General features: G+C 37.7%; 1 protein-coding gene across 1 annotated transcript in view; it reads left to right on the top strand.

Moving 5' to 3' along the window:
* SCEL (sciellin) overlaps positions 1 to 23,179 on the top strand; it is a 326,730-nt gene that overhangs the window by 254,741 nt on the left and 48,810 nt on the right. The window contains exons 13-17 of the mRNA XM_067713410.1: positions 798 to 878; positions 3,098 to 3,163; positions 4,945 to 5,004; positions 16,039 to 16,083; positions 17,505 to 17,564. Coding sequence (XP_067569511.1) covers positions 798 to 878; positions 3,098 to 3,163; positions 4,945 to 5,004; positions 16,039 to 16,083; positions 17,505 to 17,564 — 312 coding nt within the window. The remainder of the gene's footprint in view (positions 1 to 797; positions 879 to 3,097; positions 3,164 to 4,944; positions 5,005 to 16,038; positions 16,084 to 17,504; positions 17,565 to 23,179) is intronic.

The raw sequence follows: 23,179 nt of genomic DNA, 5'->3' as shown, positions 1-23,179 counted from the left end.
GGCAGCCTGACCCCAGAGCCTACCTGCTCCCTAAGGTGCTGCAGAAGCCAGAGGGGTACAGAGAGTCTAGATCACAGGGATACTTTCATGGAATTTATCTTGAGGATAATGGGGAACCACTGAGGTGGGAGTTTCAGGGTGGGGGGGTGACATGCCCTAGATAAAGTTCTGACTGCATCCCATATATGCCCATAATTGCCTGCTCTAGTTCCTGGGTGATCAAATCATGCCGGCTCAGAGGCTGCCTTGGCACTTTGTTGGAAAGTTTAGGCTGACAGTGTGTGTAAGCTTTGCCAGCATCAAACTGGCCTGTGCTGACAATATTTAAGTCAGATTTAGTTAAGAGCTTCAAATCAACTTCACCTTGAGGTCTGTGCAATTAAAAACCTTTCTTGCTGTTTCCGTAGCAGCTCGATAGTTGGCATAATTCCTAAAGAAGCTTATATGTTAATGCCCAAGAACCATTTACTATGCTGTGCACTGCTGACCCAAAATGTCACAACTTGAGTGAGACAGTCTAGTAAAATATTAAGCTGTTTAAAGAACACATTATGTTTCAAACTATAGTTGGGGAGGACAGGGTGTCCAAAAATCTGATTAAATGAACTTTTAAAATACCTGTAATTTGACTTATTTAAAGTTTAGAGCTCCAAAGATCCTGGCCTTTCAGGTAGCTCATGCACAAGGGTTGTAAGATGCATGAGCTATTTCCATATAGACAATAAATGCATTTGGTGAATAGATGCTAAAATTTACGTGTTTCCATGGTGAAATGAACTGCTGTTTCTGTTCTAAAGGGAACCAACTGTTCACCCTCCAATACCTCCAAAGCCCAGTTCTCCTGTTTCATCTCCTAACCAGCTGAGGCGGGATAACAGGTAAGACCTAGCACTCCAGAATTTCTTGCAAAATGAAGTTCAAGGGAAATGAAAGCAAATGAATTGTGACTTGTTTTGTGCAAATCATGGGTATGTTTTGTGTGCATATTCACTGAAGAAGCACTTGGAAAGATTTTCTAATTCTATTTGCCCACACAAACGTGTATTTATGTTTGTCGTTGGATACTTATGGCCATTACTTGTCTTATGGAAGTACTTTCAATATAGAAACTAAACAGTAGTCATGTCCAGGAAGTGGGTAGTTCTTTAGTCTTATTTTAATTGAGACATTTGTAATTTATTTCAAAACTATCACAAAATTTGAAAAAATGTTCTAATTAACTTGTCTCCGAACCAAGAAAAAAAGACAGACTTGCTTTTCTACTTTGAATCTCCAGTGCTCTATAATTAATACTTAAAAACAAATTCAGAGATCTGAACATCTTCCCATGTGTTCCTGTTAAACAGTTTAATCATATCGTATCGAACTGTTTTTCAAGACCTACATGGCACATTTCCATTATTATTGAGAGATTTAAAAAATGGTATCTCAATGAAGACTGAATACATTAGATTTGCTTAATGGCCTGCCTTTGATTCTTTTGTATTTTTACTTTTTGATGGTGATTCTTTTGACAACATGTAAGACAATTTGAGAACTATTCTTTATTAAGGGGGTAACTTCAGCCAGAAAATGCTGATTGGGTGGCAGGGCTGTGTAGCTTTAGGCATTCAACCTAAGAGTTAAAAACCCAGGTCTGAATTTCTATTCAGTGAAATTTCACAGTACCTTTGAAATTTTGTCCTTGGGAGGAGAAGATACTTTTTTTTAATGTTAAGAGAATACTTCTTCATTGAATTAATTAAAATATAGGCCAGATTTATAATTTTTAATTTGCGCAACGGTTATAATTATACTCTTAAAAATAACTTCTCAGGCTTTCTATCTTACATTATTTTTCCTTTTACTCTGATAGTACTGAACAATTAAATCTTAATTTGAATAAGATTTTTTAGGGGGCTAAAAAAAGTTGGTGTTAGTACCACCTAAATTCTAAACTAAAACTCGGGACTCTAGAGCAGTGACCTTGTACAGATTCAAAAGAAGCTAGATTCCGTGGGAACTGGTCTAATCCATTTTTACTACTCTAATTTATTTCTTCCACAAATGATCTTAAATATAAAATGAGGACAACTTGCATGTTAAAACCCTGATTACTTTAATCACAGCAAGATGACTTTAATGAAAGAATATGAAAGGGAAGTGTTTCCTATGTAATTAACACATGTCCTCAGGAGTACAAAAAAATAGTTGAATATAATTTCTTGAGAACAAGCAAGAATGTATAAGTAGGCCAATCAGATACTTAGAAAAACAGCAGAGAAAAGTCTTATATCACAAATTGTAACAGAACCTAGTACTGTAAAATTTAATTCTAACAACTCAGTGTGGTCTTTCTCAATGTGGTGGGTGTACTGGAAATATGAAAGTCTTTACCATCTTATCTGAGAAAACATATTTCAAATGGGATATTCAAATGGGATTCAAATGGGATAAGTATTTGGGATAAGTATGGGATAATGGGATAAGTATTCAAATGGGATAAGTATTCAAATGGGATAAGTCTTTGAGAAAAAAATCTGATACCTAACAAAAAATGATTCTTCTTCTTATTATTTTTTATTTTATTTATTTATTTTTGGCTGCGTTGGGTCTTCTTTGCAGTGCACAGGCTTCTCACTGAGGTGGCCTCTCCCGTTGCAGAGCACGGGCTCTAGGCACGTGGGCCTCAACAGTTGTGGCATGCGGGCTCAGCAGTTGTGGCTCACGGGCTCCAGGGCGCGGGCTTCAGTAGCTGTGGCGCACGGGCTCAGCTGCTCCGCGGCATGTGGGATCTTCCCGGACCAGGGCTGGAACCCGTGTCCCCTGCATTGGCAGGCGTACTCTTAACCACTGAGCCACCAGGGAAGCCCTGATTCTTATTATTTTTAAATATTGTATCATTATCTAATAGAGATAAGTGTAAAAATTCTTTATTGATGACTGGAAACTAAAATAAAATGAACATGAACATATTTAGAAGATTTTTATCTCCAGTAGTGGTATTGTTCAAACACACTTTCATCTCTTTGAATGTAAATGTTTTCTCATAAATTTAAATCTAACAGAGAAGTGTTTTCTTACCTAACAGACATTATCTTTAACTTGAAAAATATAGGCAGATATGTCCACCTAAACCAAGTGCATATACAGAAACCAGCAGATCTGCTGAAAGAAATATAAGGTATAGTGGTCTATATCTATATATCTATATCTGTGTAATTGTAGATATGATAAAGTATGCTTTGTTGGAACACAAACATACCTAAAATTAATAATAAAATAGACAAATCAGTTTTCCAGCTGACTTCAATAGTGGGTAATAAATGTTTTTATATGTACCTACAGAATTTTATTACTTTTATTTCTATTCTAAGCATTACATTATGAGCAACCAAAATTGTCTGAACATGATAACAGAATAAGATTAAACCCCTTAAGACAGGAAAACCGCTGTTGTTGACGTGTAAGTGAATAGGTGGAAATATAGTTATTTGATTGAACATCTGCAAAAGCTTTGCCTAGAACTGGCTGTATGACAAGATCATATTCAGCTTCACCTGCACCATCAGAAAAAGGCTTACAAATTGCACTGATGCTTTTGAGCAAGGTTTCCCCCTGACAGTGCTGGTTTACGCCTGTTGTCTTGAACATCCCATCCAATTTAGTACTTGTTTTGGATATTTATTTATTTATTTGAAAAACACTATTTTTAAAATTAGTTTTTGAACAATGTTATTTTATAGATCTATCAATATGATAAACCAATTTTTTTATTATGGTTAAAAACCTAACATAATTTACCATCTTAACCATTATAATAAGCCAATTTTTTTAGACAATTTTTTTTGACTGAAACACATTTTCCAAAGTGCCAAACTTACATATTTTTATTTTCTTTATTATCTCCCTTGACTCTCAGGCATGCATCACACAGGTATCTTACCTTTGGGGAGAGTACCCTGTACTTAGTACCTTAAGGTACAGCTCTATCTCTATCTTTCCCAAACTATGTCCCATGTGCCACAAGATGTCAATGAATGTTTTGTGAAAGAAGCATTTAATGGCTTACATGTTTAGGAAACACAATGGAATAGAGCTCTCTATCGTGAACTTCCCAGAACCTTCAGTGTGCTTATACATATTCCAAATCTCTAAAAGTCGGTTATGTTTCCCAAATTTACTTGACTACAAAATTCTATCTTCGTGGAACCCTATTAACTTTCTAAGATATCATTTATGAAGCACAGGTCTTAATTACAGGTAAAGCTGTAAGGATTTCCCTAATTATTCCTTTTCATGACCTAGGGAGACCAGAGGGGATTCAAGCTCAGCTACAGTTTTAAATGTACTTTCTTTCCCTTTGGAAACATAAGAAGACAGATACTTTCACCTCATATAAGGGACTAATTGATCATCTGAATATGTTGCTTAATGCTCCTTGGTTGGTAGAAAAACTTCGGAACATGTTTCTGTGTTTACTTTTGCAGTTAATTGAATTTTTTTTCCATATCCTTTTTTTTTTTTTAATATCCACCCTTTTTTTTTTAGATTCTTTTCCCATATAGGCCATTACAGAGTATTGAGTAGAGTTCACTGTGCTATACAGCAGGTTCTTATTAGTTATCTATTTTATATATAGTAATGTGTATATGTCAATACCAATCTCCCAATTTATCCATATCCTTTTAAGTATATAAATTGTGTACAACCAATATCAGTCTTTAGGAGAAACTGCAGTTATTTCAGTGAGCAGTAGATGGCAGAGCCAATGCCCAGGTGGAGTGACTGGTGTGTGTGTGTGTGTGTGTGTGTGTGTGTGAATGCCGTGAGCTGACATGACAGACTATTTTGTTATTCAGTTAAACTCAGTAACTCCTGATAACACTTGGAGTTTTGCTTTCTTCACTGAACACAGATCAGACATTTTAGCTCCTTCATTGACTTGAGTTTGTTTGTTTGAAGGGGTCAGGATCTTGAAAACATCGTCAAAGTGGCCACTTCATTTCAGAAAGCTGACAAGGGGTAAGAGCTCAAGAGCTTTTGAACTTGCATTTTTCTTCTCTTTTTGTTTCAAATGCTGTTTATCACATATAATTTCAAAGAAGAAAGACTCAGGCTCTCTAGATTAGCGTGGTAATTAGAAATGGGTGGTACTAACATTTATGGACACTCTTCATCCTCTGCTTTCTCTTCTGGTGAGCAGTGCTCATCCTGGTCACCATAGTTGTCCATGATGGTGACCTTATTCCAAACCCTGAGTCCTGTATTTATGTTGCTGACCCAGATCCTTATTTATCTGTCTCCCCAGCACCCCCATTTAGAATGTCCTAGGCTATTTTCACCTTCCTCCCCAAATGTGCTATTTCCTGCCTTCTCTCATTTAGGCAAGATCACCTTTCTGGAACCATTTTTTTTTTTTTTTAACATCATTATTGGCGTATAATTACTTTACAATGGTGTGTTAGTTTCTGCTGTATAACAAAGTGAATCAGCTATATGTATACATATATCCCCATATCTCCTCCCTCTTGCATCATCCTCCCTCCCACCCTCCCTATCCCACCCCTCTAGGAGGTCACAAAGCACCGAGCTGATCTCCCTGTGCTATGCGGCTACTTCCAACTAGCTATCTATTTTACATTTGGTAGTGTATGTATGTCCATGCCACTCTCTCACTTTGTCCCAGCTTACCCTTCCCCCGCCCCGTGTCCTCAAGTCCGTTCTCTATGTCTATGTCTCTATTACTGTTCTGCCCCTAGGTACTTCAGTACCTTTTTTTTTTTTTTTTTAGATTCCATACATATGTGTTAGCATACAGTATTTGTTTTTCTCTTTCTGACTTACTTCACTCTGTATGACAGTCTCTAGGTCCATTCACCTCACTACACATTTGTTTCTTTTTAAGGCTGAGTAATATTCCATTGTATATATGTGCCACATCTTCTTTATCCATTCATCAGTTCATGTACACTTAGGTTGTTTCCATGTCCTGGCTATTGTAAATAGAGCTGCAATGAACATTGTGGTACATGACTCTTTTTGAATTATGGTTTTCTCAAGGTGTATGCCCAGTAGAGGGATTGCTGGGTCATATGGTAGTTCTATATTTAGGTTTTTAAAGAACTTCCGTACTGTTCTCCATAGTGGCTGTATCAATTTACATTCCCACCAATAGTGCAAGAGGGTTCCCTTTTCTCCACACCCTCTCCAGCATTTATTGTTTGTAAATTTTGTGATGATGGCCATTCTGAGATATCACAATGAGGTGACACCTCATTGTAGTATTGATTTGCATTTCTCTAATGATTAGTGATGTTGAGCATCCTTTCATGTGTTTGTTGGCGATCTGTATATCTTCTTTGGAGAAATGTTCATTCAGGTCTTCTGCCCATTTTTGGATTCTGTTGTTTGTTTTCTGATATTGAGCTGCATGGGCTACTTGTATATTTTGGAGATTAATCCTCTGTCAGTTGCTTCATTTGCAAATATTTTCTGCCATTCTGAGGGTTGTATTTTCATCTTGTTTATGGTTTCCTTTGCTGTGCAAAAACTTTTAAGTTTAATTAAGTCCCATTTGTTTATTTTTGTTTTAATTTCCATTTCTCAAGGAGGTGGATCAAAAAGGATCTTGCTGTGTTTTATGTCATAGAGTGTTCCTCCTGTTTTCCTCTAAGAGTTCTATATTGTCTGGCCTTACATTTAGGTCTTTAATCCATTTTGAGTTTATTTTTGTGTACGGTGTTAGGGAGTGTTCTAATTTCATTCTTTTCATGTAGCTGTCCAGTTTTCCCAGAACCACTTATTAAAGAGGCTGCCTTTTCTCCATTGTGTATTCTTGCCTCCTTTATCAAAGATAAGGTGACCATATGTGCGTGGGTTTATCTCTGGGCCTTCTATCCTGTTCCACTGATCTATATTTCTGTTTTTGTGCCAATACTATACTGTCTTCATTACTGTAGCTTTGTAGTATAGTCTGAAGTCAGGGAGCCTGATTCCTCCAGCTCTGTTTTTCTTTCTCAAGATTGCTTTGGCTATTTGGGGTCTTTTATGTTTCCATACACATTGTGAACTTTTTAGTTCTAGTTCTGTAAAAAATGCCATTGGTAGTTTGATAGGGATTGCATTGAATCTGTAGATTGCTTTGGGTAGTAGAGTCATTTTCACAACGTTGATTCTTCCAATCCAAGAACATGGTATATCTCTCCATCTGTTTGCATCATCTTTAATTTCTTTCATCAGAGTCTTATAGTTTCCTACATACAGGTCTTTGGTCTCCTTAGGTAGGTTTATTCCTAGGTATTTTATTCTTTTTGTTGCAGTGGTGAATGAGAGTGTTTCCTTAATTTCTCTTTCAGATTTTTCATCATTAGTGTATAGGAATGAAAGAGATTTCTGTGCATTAATTTTGTATCCTGCTACTTGACCACATTGATTGATTAGCTCTAGTAGTTTTCTCGTAGCATCTTTAGGATTCTCTATGTATAGTACCATGTCATCAACAAACAGTGACAGTTTTACTTCCTCTTTTCCTGTTTGGATTCCTTCTATTTCTTTTTCTTCTCTGATTCCTGTGGCTAAAACTTCCAAAACAATGTTGAATAATAGTGGTGAGAGTGGGCAACCTGTCTTGTTCCTGATCTTACGGAAAATGCTTTCAGTTTTTCACCATTGAGAATGATGTTGGGTGTGGGTTTGTCATATATGGCCTTTATTATGTTGAGGTAAGTTCCCTCTATGCCTACCTTCTGGAGGATTTTTATCATAAATGGGTGTTGAATTTTGTCAAAAGCTTTTTCTGCATCTATTGAGATGATCATATGTTTTTTCTCCTTCAGTTTGTTAATATGGATTATCACATTGATTGATTTGCATATGTTGAAGAATTCTTGCATTCCTTAAATAAACCCCACCTGATCATGGTGTATGATCCTTTTAATGTGCTGTTGGATTCTATTTGCTAGTCTTTTGTTGAGGATCTTTGCATCTATGCTCATCAGTGATATTGGCCTGTAGTTTTCTTTTTGTTTGTAACATCTTTGTCTGGTCTTGGTATTAGGGTGACCTTGTCCTCATAGAATGAGTTTGGGAGTGTTCCTCCCTCTGCTATATTTTGGAAGAGTTTGAGAAGGATAGGTGTTAGCTCTTCTCGAAGTGTTTGATAGAATTCGCCTGTGAAACCATCTGGTCCTAGGCTTTTTTTGTTGTTGGAAGATTTTTAATTACAGTCTCAATTTCAGTGCTTGTGATTGGTCTGTTTATATTTTCTATTTCTTCCTGGTTCAGTCTCGGAAAGTTGTGCTTTTCTAAGAATGTGTCCATTTCTTCCAGGTTGTGCATTTTATTGGCATATAGTTGCTTGTAGTAATCTCTCATGATCTTTTGTATTTCTGCAGTGTCAGTTGTTACTTTTTCTTTTTCATTTCTAATTCTGTTGATTGAGTCTTCTCCCTTTTTTTCTTGATGCATATGGCTGATGGTTTATCAATTTTGTTTATCTTCTCAAAGAACCAGCTTTTTAGTTTTATTGATCTTTGCTATCATTTTCTTCATTTCTTTTTCATTTATTTCTGATCTGATCTTTATGATTTCTTTCCTTCTGCTAACTTTGGATTTATTTTGTTCTTCTTTCTCTAATTGCTTTAGGTGTAAGTTTAGGTTATTTATTTGAAATGTTTCTTGTTTTTTGAGGTAGGATTGTATTGCTATAAACTTCCCTCATAGAACTGCTTTTGCTACATCCCATACGTTTTGGGTTGTCATGTTTTCATTGTCATTTGTCTCTAGGTACTTTCTGATTTCCTCTTTGATTCCTTCAGTGATCTCTTGGTTATTTAGTAACGTATTGTTTAGCCTTCAGGTGTTTGTGTTTTTTACTCTTTTTCCCCCCTGTAACTGATTTCTAATCTCATAGCGTTTTGGTCAGAAAGGATACTTGATACGATTTCAGTTTTGTTAAATTTACCAAGGCTTGATTGTGACCCAAGATATGATCTATCCTGGAGAATGTTCCATGAGCACTTGAGAATAAAGAGTATTCTGTTGTTTTTGGATGCAATGTGCTATAAATATCAATTAAGTCCATCTTGTTTAATGTATCATTTAAAGCTTGTGTTTCCTTATTTATTTTCATTTTGGATGATCTGTCCATTGGTGAAAGTGGGGTGTTAAAGTCCCCTAATATTATTGCATTACTGGCAATTTCCCCTTTTATGGCTGTTAGTCTTTGCCTTATGTATTGAGGTGCTCCTATGTTGGGTGCATAAATATTTACAATTGTTATATTTTCTTCTTGGATTGATCCCTTCTTTGTCTCTTGTAATAGTATAGTCTATATTTCAAAGTTTTTTTTGTCTGATAAGAGAATTGCTACTCCAGCTTTCTTTTGATTTCCATTTGCATGGAATATCTTTTTCTATCCCCTCACTTTCAGTCTGTATGTGTCCCTACATCTGAAGTGGGTCTCTTGTAAACAGCATATATACAGGTCTTGTTTTTGCATCCATTCAGCCAGTCTATGTCTTTTGGTTTGAGCATTTAATCCATTTACATTTAAGGTAGTTATCGATATGTATGTTCCTATTACCATTTTCTTAATTGTTTTGGGTTTGTTATTGTAAGTCATTTCCTCCTCTTGTGTTTCCTGCATAGAGAAGTTCCTTTAGCATTTGTTGTAGAGCTGTTTTGGTGGTGCTGAATTCTCTTAGCTTTTGCCTGTCTGTAAAGCTTTTGATTTCTTTGTTGAATCTGAATGAGATCCTTGCTGGGTAGAGTAATCTTGATTTTAGGTTTTTCCCTTTCATCACTTTAAATATGTCCTGCCACACCCTTCTGGCTTGCAGATTTTCTGCTGAAAGATCAGCTGTTTACCTTATGGGGATTCCCTTGTATAATATTTGTTGTTTTTCCCTTGCTGCTTTTAGTATTTGTTCTTTGTATTTAATTTTTGATAATTTGATTAACATGTGCCTTGGTGTGTTTCTCCTTGGATTTTTCCTGTATGGGACTCTCTGCTCTTCCTGGACTTGACTACTTCCTTTCCCATATTATGGAAGTTTTCAACTATAATCTCTTCAAATATTTTCTCAGTCCCTTTCTTTTTCTCTTCTTCTTCTGGGACCCCTATAATTCAAATGCCGGTGTGTTTAATGTTGTCCCAGAGGTCTCTGAGACTGTCCTCAATTCTTTTCATTTTTTTTTCTTTATTCTGCTCTGCTGTAGTTATTTCCACTATTTTATCTTCCAGGTCACTTATCCGTTCCTCTGCCCTGGTTATTCTGCTATTGATTCTTTCCAGAGAATTTTTAATTTCATCTATTGTGTTGTTCCTCATTGTTTGTTTGCTCTTTAGTTCTTCTAGGTCCTTGTTAAATGTTTCTTGCATTTTCTCCCTCTATTTCCAAGATTTTGGATCATGTTTACTATCATTACTCTGAATTCTTTTTCAGGTAGACTGCCTATTTCCTCTTCATTTGTTTGGTCTGTTGGGTTTTTACCTTGCTCCTTCATCTGTTGTGTATTTCTCTGTCTTCTCATTTTGCTTAACTTACTATGTTTGGGGTCTTCTTTATACAGGCTGCAGGTTCATAGTTCCCGTTGTTTTTGGTGTCTGCCCTCAGTGGGTAAGGTGGTTCAGTGGGTTGTGTAGGATTCCTGGTGCAGGGGACTTGTGCCTGTGTTCTGGTGGATGAGGCTGGATCTTGTCTTTCTGGTGGGCAGGAACGTGTCCGGTGGTGTGTTTTGGGGTGTCTGTGAACTTAGTATGATTTTAGGCAGGCTCTCTGCTAACGGGTGGGGTTATTTTCCTGTCTTGCTAGTTGTTTGGCATGGGGCATCCAGCACTGGTTGTTGAGTGGAGCCGGGTCTTAGCATTGAGATGGAGGTCTCTGGGAGAGCTCTCCCTGATTGATATTACGTGGGGCCAGGAGGTCTCTGGTGGACCAATGTCCTGAACTCGGCTCTCCCACCTCAGAGGCTCAGGCCTGACACCCGGCCGGAGCATCAAGACCCTGTCAGCCACACAGCTCAGAAGAAAACGGAGGGAAAAAAAAGAAAGAAAATAATTAAAATTTTAAAAAAATTAATTATTAAAGTAAAAAAATTAAAAGTAATAAAAAAAGAAAAGAAATGAGCAACCAAACCAATAAACAATTCCATCAATGATAACGAGCACTAAAAACTATATTAAAAAAAAAAAAAGGACAGATAGAACCCTAGGACAAATGGTAAAAGAAAACCTATACAGAGAAAATCACACAAAGAAGCATACATATACACACTCACAAAAAGAGAAAAAGGAAAAAAATATATATTATATATATAAAATAAAGGAAGAGAGCAACCAAATCAATAAACAAATCTACCAATTATAGTAAGCATAAAAACAGAAAAAAATTAGATGAAGAAAGCAAACCCCAAGTCTACAGTTGCTCCCAATGTCCACCTTCTCAATTTGGGATGATTCGTTGTCTATTCAGGTATTCCACAGATGCAGGTACATCAGGTTGACTGTGGAGATTTAATCCACTGCTCCTAAGGCTGCTGGGAGAGATTTCCCTTTCTCTTCTTTGTTTGCACAGCTCCTGGGGTTCAGCTTTGGATTTGGCCCCGCCTCTGCGTGTAGGTCGCCTGAGGGCATCTGTTCTTCGCTCAGACAGGACAGGGTTAAAGGAGCAGCTGATTCGGGGGCTCTGGCTCACTCAGGCCGGGGGGAGGGAGGGGTACGGAGTGCGGGGCGGGCCTGCAGCGGCAGAGGCCGGCGTGACGTTGCACCAGCGTGAGGCGCGCCATGCGTTCTTCCGGGGGAGTTGTCCCTGGATCCCGGGACTCTGGCAGTGGCGGGCTGCACGGGGTCCCGGGAGGGGAGGTGTGGAGAGTGACCTGTGCTTTCACACAGGCTTCTTGGTAGCGGCAGCAGCAGCCTTGGCGTCTCATGCCTGTCTCTGGGGTCCACGCTGATCACGGCGGCTCGCACCCGTCTCTGGAGCTCCTTTAAGCGGCGCTCTTAATCCCCTCTCCTCGCGCACCAGGAAACAAAGAGGCAAGAAAAGTCTCTTGCGTCTTCAGTAGGTCCAGATTTTTTCCCAGACTCCCTCCCGGCTAGCCGTGGTGCACTAGCCCCCTTCAGGCTGTGTTCACGCTGCCAACCCCAGTCCTCTCCCTGGGATCCGACTTCCGAAGCCCGAGCCTCAGCTCCCAGCCCCCGTCCGCTCCGTCGGGGGAGCAGACAAGCCTCTCAGGCTGGTGAGTGCTGGTCGGCACTGATCCTCTGTGCGGGAATCTCTCCGGTTTACCCTCAGCACCAATGTGGCTGCGCTCTCCTCCGTGGTTCCGAAGCTTCCCGCCCCCTGCCCCCTCGCCCACCCTCCGTGTCCACCAGTGAAGGGGCTTCCTAGTGTGTGGAAACCTTTCTCCTTCACAGCTTCCTCTCACTGGTGCAGGTCCCGTCCCTATCCTTTTGTCTCTGTTTTTTCTTTTGCCCTACCCAGGTACGTGGGGAGTTTCTTGTCTTTTGGGAGGTCCGAGGTCTTCTGCCAGCGTTCAGTAGGTGTTCTGTAGGAGTTGTTCCACAAGTAGATGCATTTTTGTTGTATATGTGGGGAGGAAGGTGATCTCCACATCTTACTCCTCCGCCATCTTAAAGGTCCCCCCCGGAATCATTTTTGATTCTTTCATGTCTTGACCCCTTTGTGTAGTATTAGGCACATATGCATTAAATGTCTAAAATGCCCTGCACACCCCCACGACCTCACCCCAGTTCAGACCATCATTGGTTCCATCACAGGTTATCAGAATAGGTATCCTGATTGACTTACACTCCTCATCTCTCCCCCCAGTAGACCATTACTACCCATCACTGCCAGAGTTTTCTTTCTACGATTCTGCTGGAAAAATCACTCCACCTGGCTCCCCATTGCCTGTTCAATTATGTATTCAATTATGTATAACCTCATTCAATGCCTTGATAACCTGCCTCCAACCTAACATTCCTTAGCAATTTCTGACTTCACCCTTACATTACATCCTACATGCAGTACCAAATTTAATCACTTTCTTTCTGTAGTTTCCAGAGCCTCTGCCTTTCTTTATACCATTCCATCCACATGGTGGCCTTTTCCAACCTCAAGGCCACCATATCCATCCATCCAAGTCCTACCCATTTTTCAAGATCCAGATCACATACCACCTCCTCTGTGAAGTCTTCCCTGAGTGATCCAGTGAGATGTGACTTCTGCCTCTCTAAGCTATTACAGCTCCATTATTCATATTATATAACAACTAATCATATTTGGTATAGTTTCGTGGTATTTATGTAAATGTCTCATCTTTATTATCTCTTTAATCTCTTAGAGCAGATTTTTTGTCCTACCATCTGTCATCTGCAAAGTCTGACACAATGTTTTGTGCAAAGTAGAAGTGTTTATATAGTAGATAATGGTAAAACAATGATGAGCAGTGAGAAAACCCTGAGTATAAACATTCCATAGTTTAAATCCTGTGCCTACAAAATTTTTCCTTGTTTAATGGAATTTAGCAGTGCTAAGAATGTTATTAAGGATTGCAGTCTCAGTCAAAGAACTGAAGAGAAGAAACAGAAGTGACACTTAGCTCTTTGCTGCAAACTCATGGACAAAGTAGTAGCTCTAGATCCAGACAGAGATAGTCGAAATTATCCTGAATGTTTTCATTTCTTTGTTGTCTAAGTGCCTAGATCTCTAATTTTATTTAATTATTTTTGTTTGAGGTAATATTTTATTTTTAATAGGGATTGGACAGTTTTTTGGACTGGATAGATTTTTGGTGGGTGTTTAAGGGAGAGATAGGTGAGCGATGCTGAAGGGCACTTATGGTTTGGCACAAGTCCAACAAAAACAGTGAGAGCTGCAGTTAGTTTAACTTTCCTGTCCCCTCTCCCTCACCAGGATGCACGAATTCCACAGCCAGATACGTTCTTCATGGGGAGAAGCTGTTGCTTTGACGTGGGCCAGGGGAAATGTCTTTTGCATCGATAGCTGAGAATCGTTACTGTGGACTGTCTAGAGGGATGAGACAGCTGTATTTATCTTAGTTGCTTTGTAATACTCCTTTGAAAAATGAACTCTTACTCCTATCTAAGAGCATTTAATTTATTGTAAATGCAGTGGTGAAATTTAATATCCAAAGCTTTCATCAATTTAAGGCCATTTTGAAAACTCAACTCCTTTGTTCAGAGTGCAGCCCCCATTTCACTTAATTTCCCACAGAGTGTCTTCTCATGATTTATGTTAATTTTCTCGTGGAAGCCCAAATCCTGATCTCATCATTGTGACTCACCAGTCAGAAAGGTCTAGGGCTAAAATTTACAGAGTTTGCTCTTTCCCTTGGGGACATGGAACAGATTTGTAGCCTCAGTGTTGGAAGGTAGAATTTCAAATAAGAAATGACAATGCAGCATTGTGTCAGGGCACTGGGTAGTGTTTGTCTCACACAAGGATAGAACGTTAATCCATTTTTGGTCAGGGTCAGCAACTTTCACATTTCTATATTTATTCTCAGCCTTCAGTTCTTCCATTGAATATGCAATATTACGTGAAACGATTCATCTCTGTGATGGCTGTTGATTGAATGAGTTTTTCAGATTCCTGAGAGAGCTGTTTCAGTAGTTATTCTGGTTATCTGCTATGCCAGGCATCTTCTAAGCACATTACTGACTCAACGACCATAGCTCTCTAAGGCTGAGCCAAAGTCTTGGTGCCTCTAAATTCAGTTTAAAAAATAAATATAATGAGCATTTTTAAATGAAAAAATTAATATCGACTGGAAACTGTTTACTATAATTGCCAAAATTAAATTGAGAGTTTATGACATGCCAGGTATAATCCTAATCACTTTCTATTCATTAATTTATTGGTTCTTTTTTGAGGTAGGTACAATTAGTATTCTTATTTTACAGATGAAAATAATTGAGGGAGCAAGAGGTTAGGTAACTCACCCAGAGTCACCAACTAATAACTACCTGACTAGAATCCAGGTATCCCTAACTTGGGAACCTGAATGTCTAACTACCAAGTTACTTGGCCTCATGGCCTCCTGGTCAACATCAATGATGACTTGAGAAGAAAGAGGAACATTCAGGAAGTGTGAAAAATATGTGAGGCTAGAGCAGGAAGAAGGGAAAACCAAGACTTGTGAACTGGAAAACTGGGCGGGGAAGGCAAGAGAAATGGGGGTGAAGTGGGTGGATAGAAGGGTTGAGGAGAGGATATATTGTGAGGAGCAAACAGGAATGAAAAACCACTGCGGCTGCCTTCCTTGGGGAGAAGGCTGAGCTCCTGTGGTTCTAAGGAATATTCCAGAATCCAGGGGGTTAGCTTAAACAAGTAGCTTCTGAAGAAGCAGTCAGTAGAGTCTTTACAGTTTTCAAGTATGGAAACAGGAGAGCAAGTGTAGTTGAACTGGAATAAGGGAGAGTAGAGTTCAAGAGAGAAGCCAGACTTACTGATAAATGAGTGTTTTCCAAAAGCTGCTTTGTGCAAGTACATTATGCAAAGATAGAATCTATAATTAGTCAACATACCTGAATTTGTTGATTCAAGTAAAACCTGTATTAAGGCATCTACCGTGTGAAAAACCCCGTATTAAACACTGAAGAGGATCCAATATAAAATACATTTCGAAATTTTAAGTGGTGTGTGTGTGTGTCTGTGTGTGTGTGTGTGTGTGTGTGTGTGTGTGTGTCTCTATGTACACTAGTATCGGTAGAAGCAAGGACATTAACATGAGACAAGTGTATGATTACTATATTACGAAGTATAGCAATGTAGGTACCGTAAAGGAGATACAAAAATCCAAAACGCTGCAAGGCTTCCAAAAATGTAGGGGACTCTACTCAGTTAAAGGACTGGGAAAGATTTCTTGGCGAAAGGGGTGTTTGAGGAGAGCTTTGAGAGATAGAGAGAATTTTCGTGGATGATAAATGTGGGACATACATTGAACTTCAGAGAACTCAGAAATAGTTGTTTTAAGCTGAATCTGCCCCAGGATTTTACTAATGTAAGATATTCTTTTCTCTCCCCAAAGTGAAGACTTAGATAATCTCAACAAAATGAACAAAAGCTTGAATAGGTAAGATTTTAAAACATCTATTTTTTCGCTTTATTACTGAATTTGCTTTGTTATTTTTCAGTATTTGAGCATGAGGACCCATATACTGGGCTAGTCAAAAGCGTCCTACAAATCTTGAATAAAAAGCTTGCAGAAATCGTTTCATCATTGTTATAAATGGTTATTACAATTTAAAGACACTAATATTGAAGTGTCTTTGATTTTCACACACCAGTGTTTAGTAAGGCAGTTATAAAAATAACCACATTTCTCTTCCTGAATGCTAATATATTAGTATGTAAACAATTTGGTTTGGTCACTGAATGCTTGTAGTTGAACCACTACAAAAATCACTCATCTTCTTAGTTAACATTATCTCCTTATTGTGAGTCATTTGTAATTGCATAACTTAAAGATCATATTAATTGAGGTTTGTGTTAGAGGTCTGTGCAATTTTAGTTCTCTCTCTGTTACTTGGCACACTAACATACAAAACGGGCAGGGACCAAAGTGAAGAAGAAACAAAGCAAATGTCCGTTTTCTTATCTATAAAGAGAGGAGGTATTAGATTAAGAATCAGACTTCATGGCCTACTGGGATCAGGCAGGGATAGATGAGTGAAGGGAGCTGGCTCTGTATTGTAGAGGGAGCGCCCTGACCGGGAGAGCCCAGCTGTTTCTCAGCTCCAGCTGATGTTGCCACGTGAGAATTTGAGCCTAAAATTGCAGGACACTTTCAGGAGATCCTGAAACTCCAGGTGTCTACATGTAATGGCCAGCTTTGTAAATATTGGTCCACATAAAAAACAAAAACACTCCATGAACCCAAACAACACATCCATGAACCTATTACAGCTTGTAGATCCCCAGTCTGTATCTTTTCTTTTCTTTAAGGTCCACTGCAATTTAAATTTTGAGTCTAGGAAGATACCTGTTTGGAATAAAGTGATTTCAAGAATTGTAGCTCATCTTTCCTAACCAGCTATTTTTCCTGTCTTAGGTATAAACTTATCTATGTTTTTATGAGTTAAGTATCCATTATTAGCACTGATGAGACTCTTTGTTCAATACATTTAAAGAAATAAGGGTATTGATGGTCTCTTTAGAGCAAATCTTAAGGCAGAGCCAACAGAGAAAATGTAAGTGTGTCTGTCTCTAACCTGAAAATATTATCTCCCAGATTGCTTGTTTTATTCTTTCAGACATTATTAGCTGGAAGGGAGTTATGTCCTCTGGCATAAAAATGTCCTAGCAGATGGGGCAGTGCACTCAGTATTGTAAATTTAGTTCAGACATGATTGCCCAGAAGGATTTCTGCTGCTCTATTCAGTAAGAGTAAATGAGCAATTCATGAAAAATTTTTACTGTATCTGACCTTTCAAGATACCACACAATTTTATTTCAATATGCAGTCTTTTATTTGAATTTCTTTGTGTTTTATAGACCCAAAAGCCTTGAAAATCTCATTGTTGTGAATACCCAGACAGACAAAGATGGCAAAGGGTAAGATTTGATTGAGACTCATACAGGCTTCTTTGATTGAGTCCTAAACTGTATGCCATTTCCTGGGGAGACCCCCTGCTCAAGACAAAAGTCAGACAGGCTGGTGGAAGAGGCACTTTATCAGGGTCAGGAGATGGGTCGGTGTCTTGGTGCTGGCTCTGCCACCAACATCAATCTGGGTGACCCTGGACAAGTAGCTTAACCTCTGGAGACCTCTGTTTCCTCAGTCCATAAAATGAAGGGTATGATCTAGATGGTCTCTAAGTTCCCTTTTACATCTAAAAGTGAAAGAAATCAAACTGACTGTTACAAGTAGTGAACAGTAGGCTGGTTTATGAACTAAATATGTTCACTATAGGACATATTGATACTGGGAGCATAGCCCCTCACCACTGAAGTCTTTCTAAGGGACTGAGGCATTTTTCAGTTGGAATCTTGATTGAGTCACTTCATATGTATATCACTCAGATATACTTGTAAACATCTCAAGGTCAAAAGCCATGCTTTTATTTATTTTGTATCATAAAAAAGATTAATTAATGATCAGTAACCATTAATTTAAAGAGCATTTAAAGAGGTTAACTTATAGTTTTAGACTGACACTGATATACTAGAAAATGAATTACTACTGACATTATTTTTCATGTTGAAAGAAATCAAACTTTTGACAGTTTCATTAAAGAAAATCCCAGAACAATCAAGAATGACAAAGGATAAAGATTTCTGAGGTCTCTACTGCTTTTTCTCCAGATTGGCTGTTTATCTTGTATTCAGTGTGTCATTAGATTTGCCTTTTCCTACCATGATGATTATTTCTATTGTCCTGGTTATCTTTAAAAACCATTGATCTGTGCCAAGCTGTGCACAGATGGGTATTCTAGCATTCCAAGTCAAACTCTGCAGTATGCCTTCTTAACCCTCTCTGATGTAGAACACAACAAAGTCTATATAATGAAAAGTGGGGGCAATCACAAACTCCATTCAGACACTGAACACTTATTACCAACATATTACTATAATGTGAATGTGCAAACATTATTACAGGTGATTTTTTTTTTCCAAATGGGGAACAGATGAAGTGGAAAGCAGTCAGTTCTCTGTAAGTGGCTATATGAGTTTTACAGGAAAAGATGAGATTTCAGGTTTTTTAAGAAATGAACTTTGGAAAATGAAATTAAACATCCTCTAGAAGGAATAAATAGCAGAATAGCTGGGGCAGAGGAACAGATAAGTGACCTGGAAGATAAAATAGTGGAAATAACTACCACAGAGCAGAATAAAGAAAAAAGAATGAAAAGAATTGAGGACAGTCTCAGAGACCTCTGGGACAGCATTAAACGCACCAACATTCAAATTATAGGGATCCCAGAAGAAGAAAAGAAGAGAGGGACTAAGAAAATATTTAAAGACATTATAGTTGAAAACTTCCCTAATATGGGAAAGGAAATAGTCAATCAAATCCAGGAAGCACAGAGAGTCTCATACAGGATAAATCCAAAGAGAAACATGCCAACACACATATTAATCAAACTATTAAAAATTAAATACAAAGAAAAAATATTAAAAGCAGCAAGTGAAAAACAACAAATAACATACAAGGGAATCCCCATAAGGTTAACAGCTGATCTTTCAGCAGAAACACTGCAAGCCAGAAGGGATTGGCAGGACATATTTAAAGTGATGAAAGGGAAAAACCTACAACCAAGATTACTCTACCGATCAAGGATCTCATTCAGATTCAATGGAGAAATTAAAACCTTCACAGACAAGCAAAAGCTAAGAGAATTCACACCACCAAACCAGCTTTACAACAAATACTAAAGGAACTTCTCTAGGCAGGAAACACAAGAGAAGGAAAACACCTAAAATAACAAACCCAAAACAATTAAGAAAATGGTAATAGGAGCATACATATTGATAATTACCTAAAATGTAAATGGTTTAAATGCTCCAACCAAAAGACATAGACTGGCTGAATGGATACAAAAACAAGACCCGTATATATGCTGTCTACAACATACCCATTTCAGACCTAGGGACACATACAGACTAAAGAGGGGATGAAAATGATACTCCGTGCAAACGGAAATCAAAAGAAAGCTGGAGTAGCAATTCTTATAGCAGGCAAAATAGACTTTAAAATAAAGACTATTACAAAAGACAAAGAAGGACACTACATAATGATCAAGGGATCAATTCAAGAAGAAGATATAACAATTGTAAATATTTATGCACCCAACATAGGAGCACCTCAATACATAAGGCAAACGCTAACAACCATAAAAGAGGAAATCAATAGTAACACAATCATAGTAGGGGACTTAACACCCCACTTTCACCAATGGACAGATCATCCAAAATGAAAATAAATAAGGAAACACAAGCTTTAAATGATGCATTAAACAAGATGGACTTAATTGATATTTATAGGACATTCCATCCAAAAACAACTGAATACACTTTCTTCTCAAGTGCTCATGGAACACTCTCCAGGATAGATCAAGCCTTGGTAAATTTAAAAAAACTGAAATCGTATCAAGTATCTTTTCTGACAACAATGCTATGAGACTAGATATCAATTACAGGAAAAAAACTGTAAAAAAATACAAACACATGGAGGCTAAACAATACACCACTTAATAACCAAGAGATTACTGAAGAAATCAAAGAGGAAATCCAAAAATACCTAGAAACAAATGGCAATGAGAAAACGATGACCCAAAACCTATGGTATGCAGCAAAAGCAGTTCTATGAGGGAAGTTTATAGCAATACAATCCTACCTCAAAAAACAAGAAACATCTCAAATAAAAAACCTAACCTTACACCTAAAGCAATTAGAGAAAGAAGAACAAAAGAAAACCCAAAGTTAGCAGAAAGAAGGAAATCATAAAGATCAGATGAGAAATAAATAAAAAACAAATTAAGGAAATGATAGCAAAGATCAATAAAACTAAAAGCTGGTTCTTTGAGAAGATAAACAAAATTGATAAACCATTAGCCAGACTCATCAACAAAAAAAGGGAGAAGACTCAAATCAACAGAATTAGAAATGAAAAAGAAAAAGTAACAACTGACACTGCAGAAATACAAAGGAACATGATAGATTACTACAAGCAACTATATGCCATAAAATGGACAACCTGGAAGAAATCAACAAATTCTTAGAAAAGCACAACCTTCCAAGACTGAACCAGGAAGAAATAAAATATAAACAGACCAATCACAGCACTGAAATTGAGACTGTGATTAAAAATCTTCCAACAAAAAAAAGAAAACTACAGGCCAATATCACTGATGAGCATAGATGCAAAAATCCTCAACAAAATACTAGCAAACAGAATCCAACAGCACATTAAAAGGATCATACACCATGATCAAGTGGGGTTTATTCCAGGAATGCAAGAATTCTTCAACATACGGAAATCAATAAATGTGATACGCCATATTAACAAATTGAAGGAGAAAAGATGATCATCTATGATCATCTCAATAGATGCAGAGAAAGATTTTGACAAAATTCAACACCCATTTATGATAAAAACCCTACAGAAAGTAGGCATAGAGGGAACTTACCTCAACATAATAAAGGCCATATATGACAAACCCACAGCCAACATTGTTCTCAATGGTAAAAAAATGAAACCATTTCCACTAAGATCAGGAATAAGACAAGGTTGCCCACTCTCACCACTCTTATTCAACATAGTTTTGGAAGTTTTAGCCATAACAATCAGAGAAGAAAAAATAATAAAAAGGAATCCAAATCAGGAAAGAAGAAGTAAAACTGTCACTGTTTGCAGATGACATGATACTTTAGATAGAGAATTGTAAAGATGCTGCCAGAAAAACTACTAGAGCTAATCAATGAATTTGGTAAAGTAGCAGGATACAAAATTAATGCACAGAAATCTCTTTCATTCCTATACACTAATGATGAAAAATCTGAAAGAGAAATTAAGGAAACACTCCCATTTACCACTGCAACAAAAAAGAATAAAATACCTAGGAATAAACCTACCTAAGGAGACAAAAGACCTGTATGTAGAAAACTATAAGACTCTGATGAAAGAAATTAAAGATGATACAAACAGATGGAGAGATATACCATGTTCTTGGATTGGAAGAATCAACATTGTGAAAATGACTATACTACCCAAAGCAATCTACAGATTCAGTGCAATCCCTATCAAACTACCAATGGCAGTTTTCACAGAACTAGAACAAAAAATTTCACAATGTGTATGGAAACTCAAAAGACTCCGAATAGCCAAAGCAATCTTGAGAAAGAAAAATAGAGCTGGAGGAATCAGGCTCCCTGACTTCAGACTATAATGCAAAGGTACAGTAATGAAGACAGTATAGTACTGACACAAAAACAGAAATATAGATCAATGGAACAGGATAGAAGGCCCAGAGATAAACCCACGCACATATGGTCACCTTATCTTTGATAAAGGAAGCAAGAGTATGCAATGGAGAAAAGGCAGCCTCTTCAATAAGTGGTGCAGGGAAAACTGGACAGCTACATGTAAAAGAATGAAATTAGAACACACCGTACACAAAAATAAACTCAAATTGGATTAAAAATCTAAATTTAAGGCCAGACACTATCAAAATCTCAGAGGAAAACACAGGCAGAACACTCTATGACGTAAACCACAGCAAGATCCTTTTTGACCCACCTCCTAGAGAAATGGAAATAAAAACAAAAATAAACAAATGGGACTTAATGAAACTTAAAAGCTTTTGCAAAGCAAAGGAAACTATAAACAAGATGAAAAGACAGCCCTCAGAATGGGAGAAAATATTTGCAAATGAAGCAACGGACAAAGGATTAATCTCCAAAATATACAAGTAGCTCATGCAGCTCAGTATCTAAAAAACAAACAACCCACTCCATAAATGGGCAGAAGACCTAAACAGACATTTCTCCAAAGAAGATATACGGATTGCCAACAAACTCATGAAAGGATGCTCAACATCACTAATCATTAGAGAAATGCAAATCAAAACTATAATGAGGTATCACCTCACACCAGTCAGAATGGGCATCATCACAAAATCTACAAACAATAAATGCAGGAGAGGGTGTGGAGAAAAGGGAGCCCTCGTGCACTGTTGGTGAGAATGTAAATTGATACAGCCATTATGGAGAACAGTATGGGCGTTCCTTAAAAAACTAAAAATAGAACTACCATATGACCCAGCAATCCCACTACTGGGCATATATCTTGAGAAAACCATAATTGAAAAAGAGACATGTACTATACAATATTAATTGCAGCTCTATTTACAATAGCCAGGACATGGAAACAACCTAAGTGTTCATTGACAGATGAATGGATAAAGAAGATGTGGCACATATATACAATGGCATATTACTCGGCCATAAAAAGAAACGAAATTGAGTTATTTGTAATGAGGTGGATGGACCTAGAGACTGTCATACTGAGTGAAGTAAGTCAGAAAGAGAAAAATAAATATCGTATGCTAACATATATAAATGGAATCTAAAAAGAAAACAAAAAAATTATTCTGAAGAACCTAGGGACAGGACAGGAATAAAAACGCAGACGTAGAGAATGGACTTGAGGACACGGGGAGGGGGAAGGG

The sequence above is a fragment of the Pseudorca crassidens genome, chromosome 18 (assembly GCF_039906515.1).
Source record: "Pseudorca crassidens isolate mPseCra1 chromosome 18, mPseCra1.hap1, whole genome shotgun sequence".
Lineage (NCBI taxonomy): Eukaryota > Metazoa > Chordata > Mammalia > Artiodactyla > Delphinidae > Pseudorca > Pseudorca crassidens.
The sequence above is the reverse complement of the archived record's forward strand: the minus strand, read 5'-3'. Positions and strand labels throughout refer to the sequence as shown.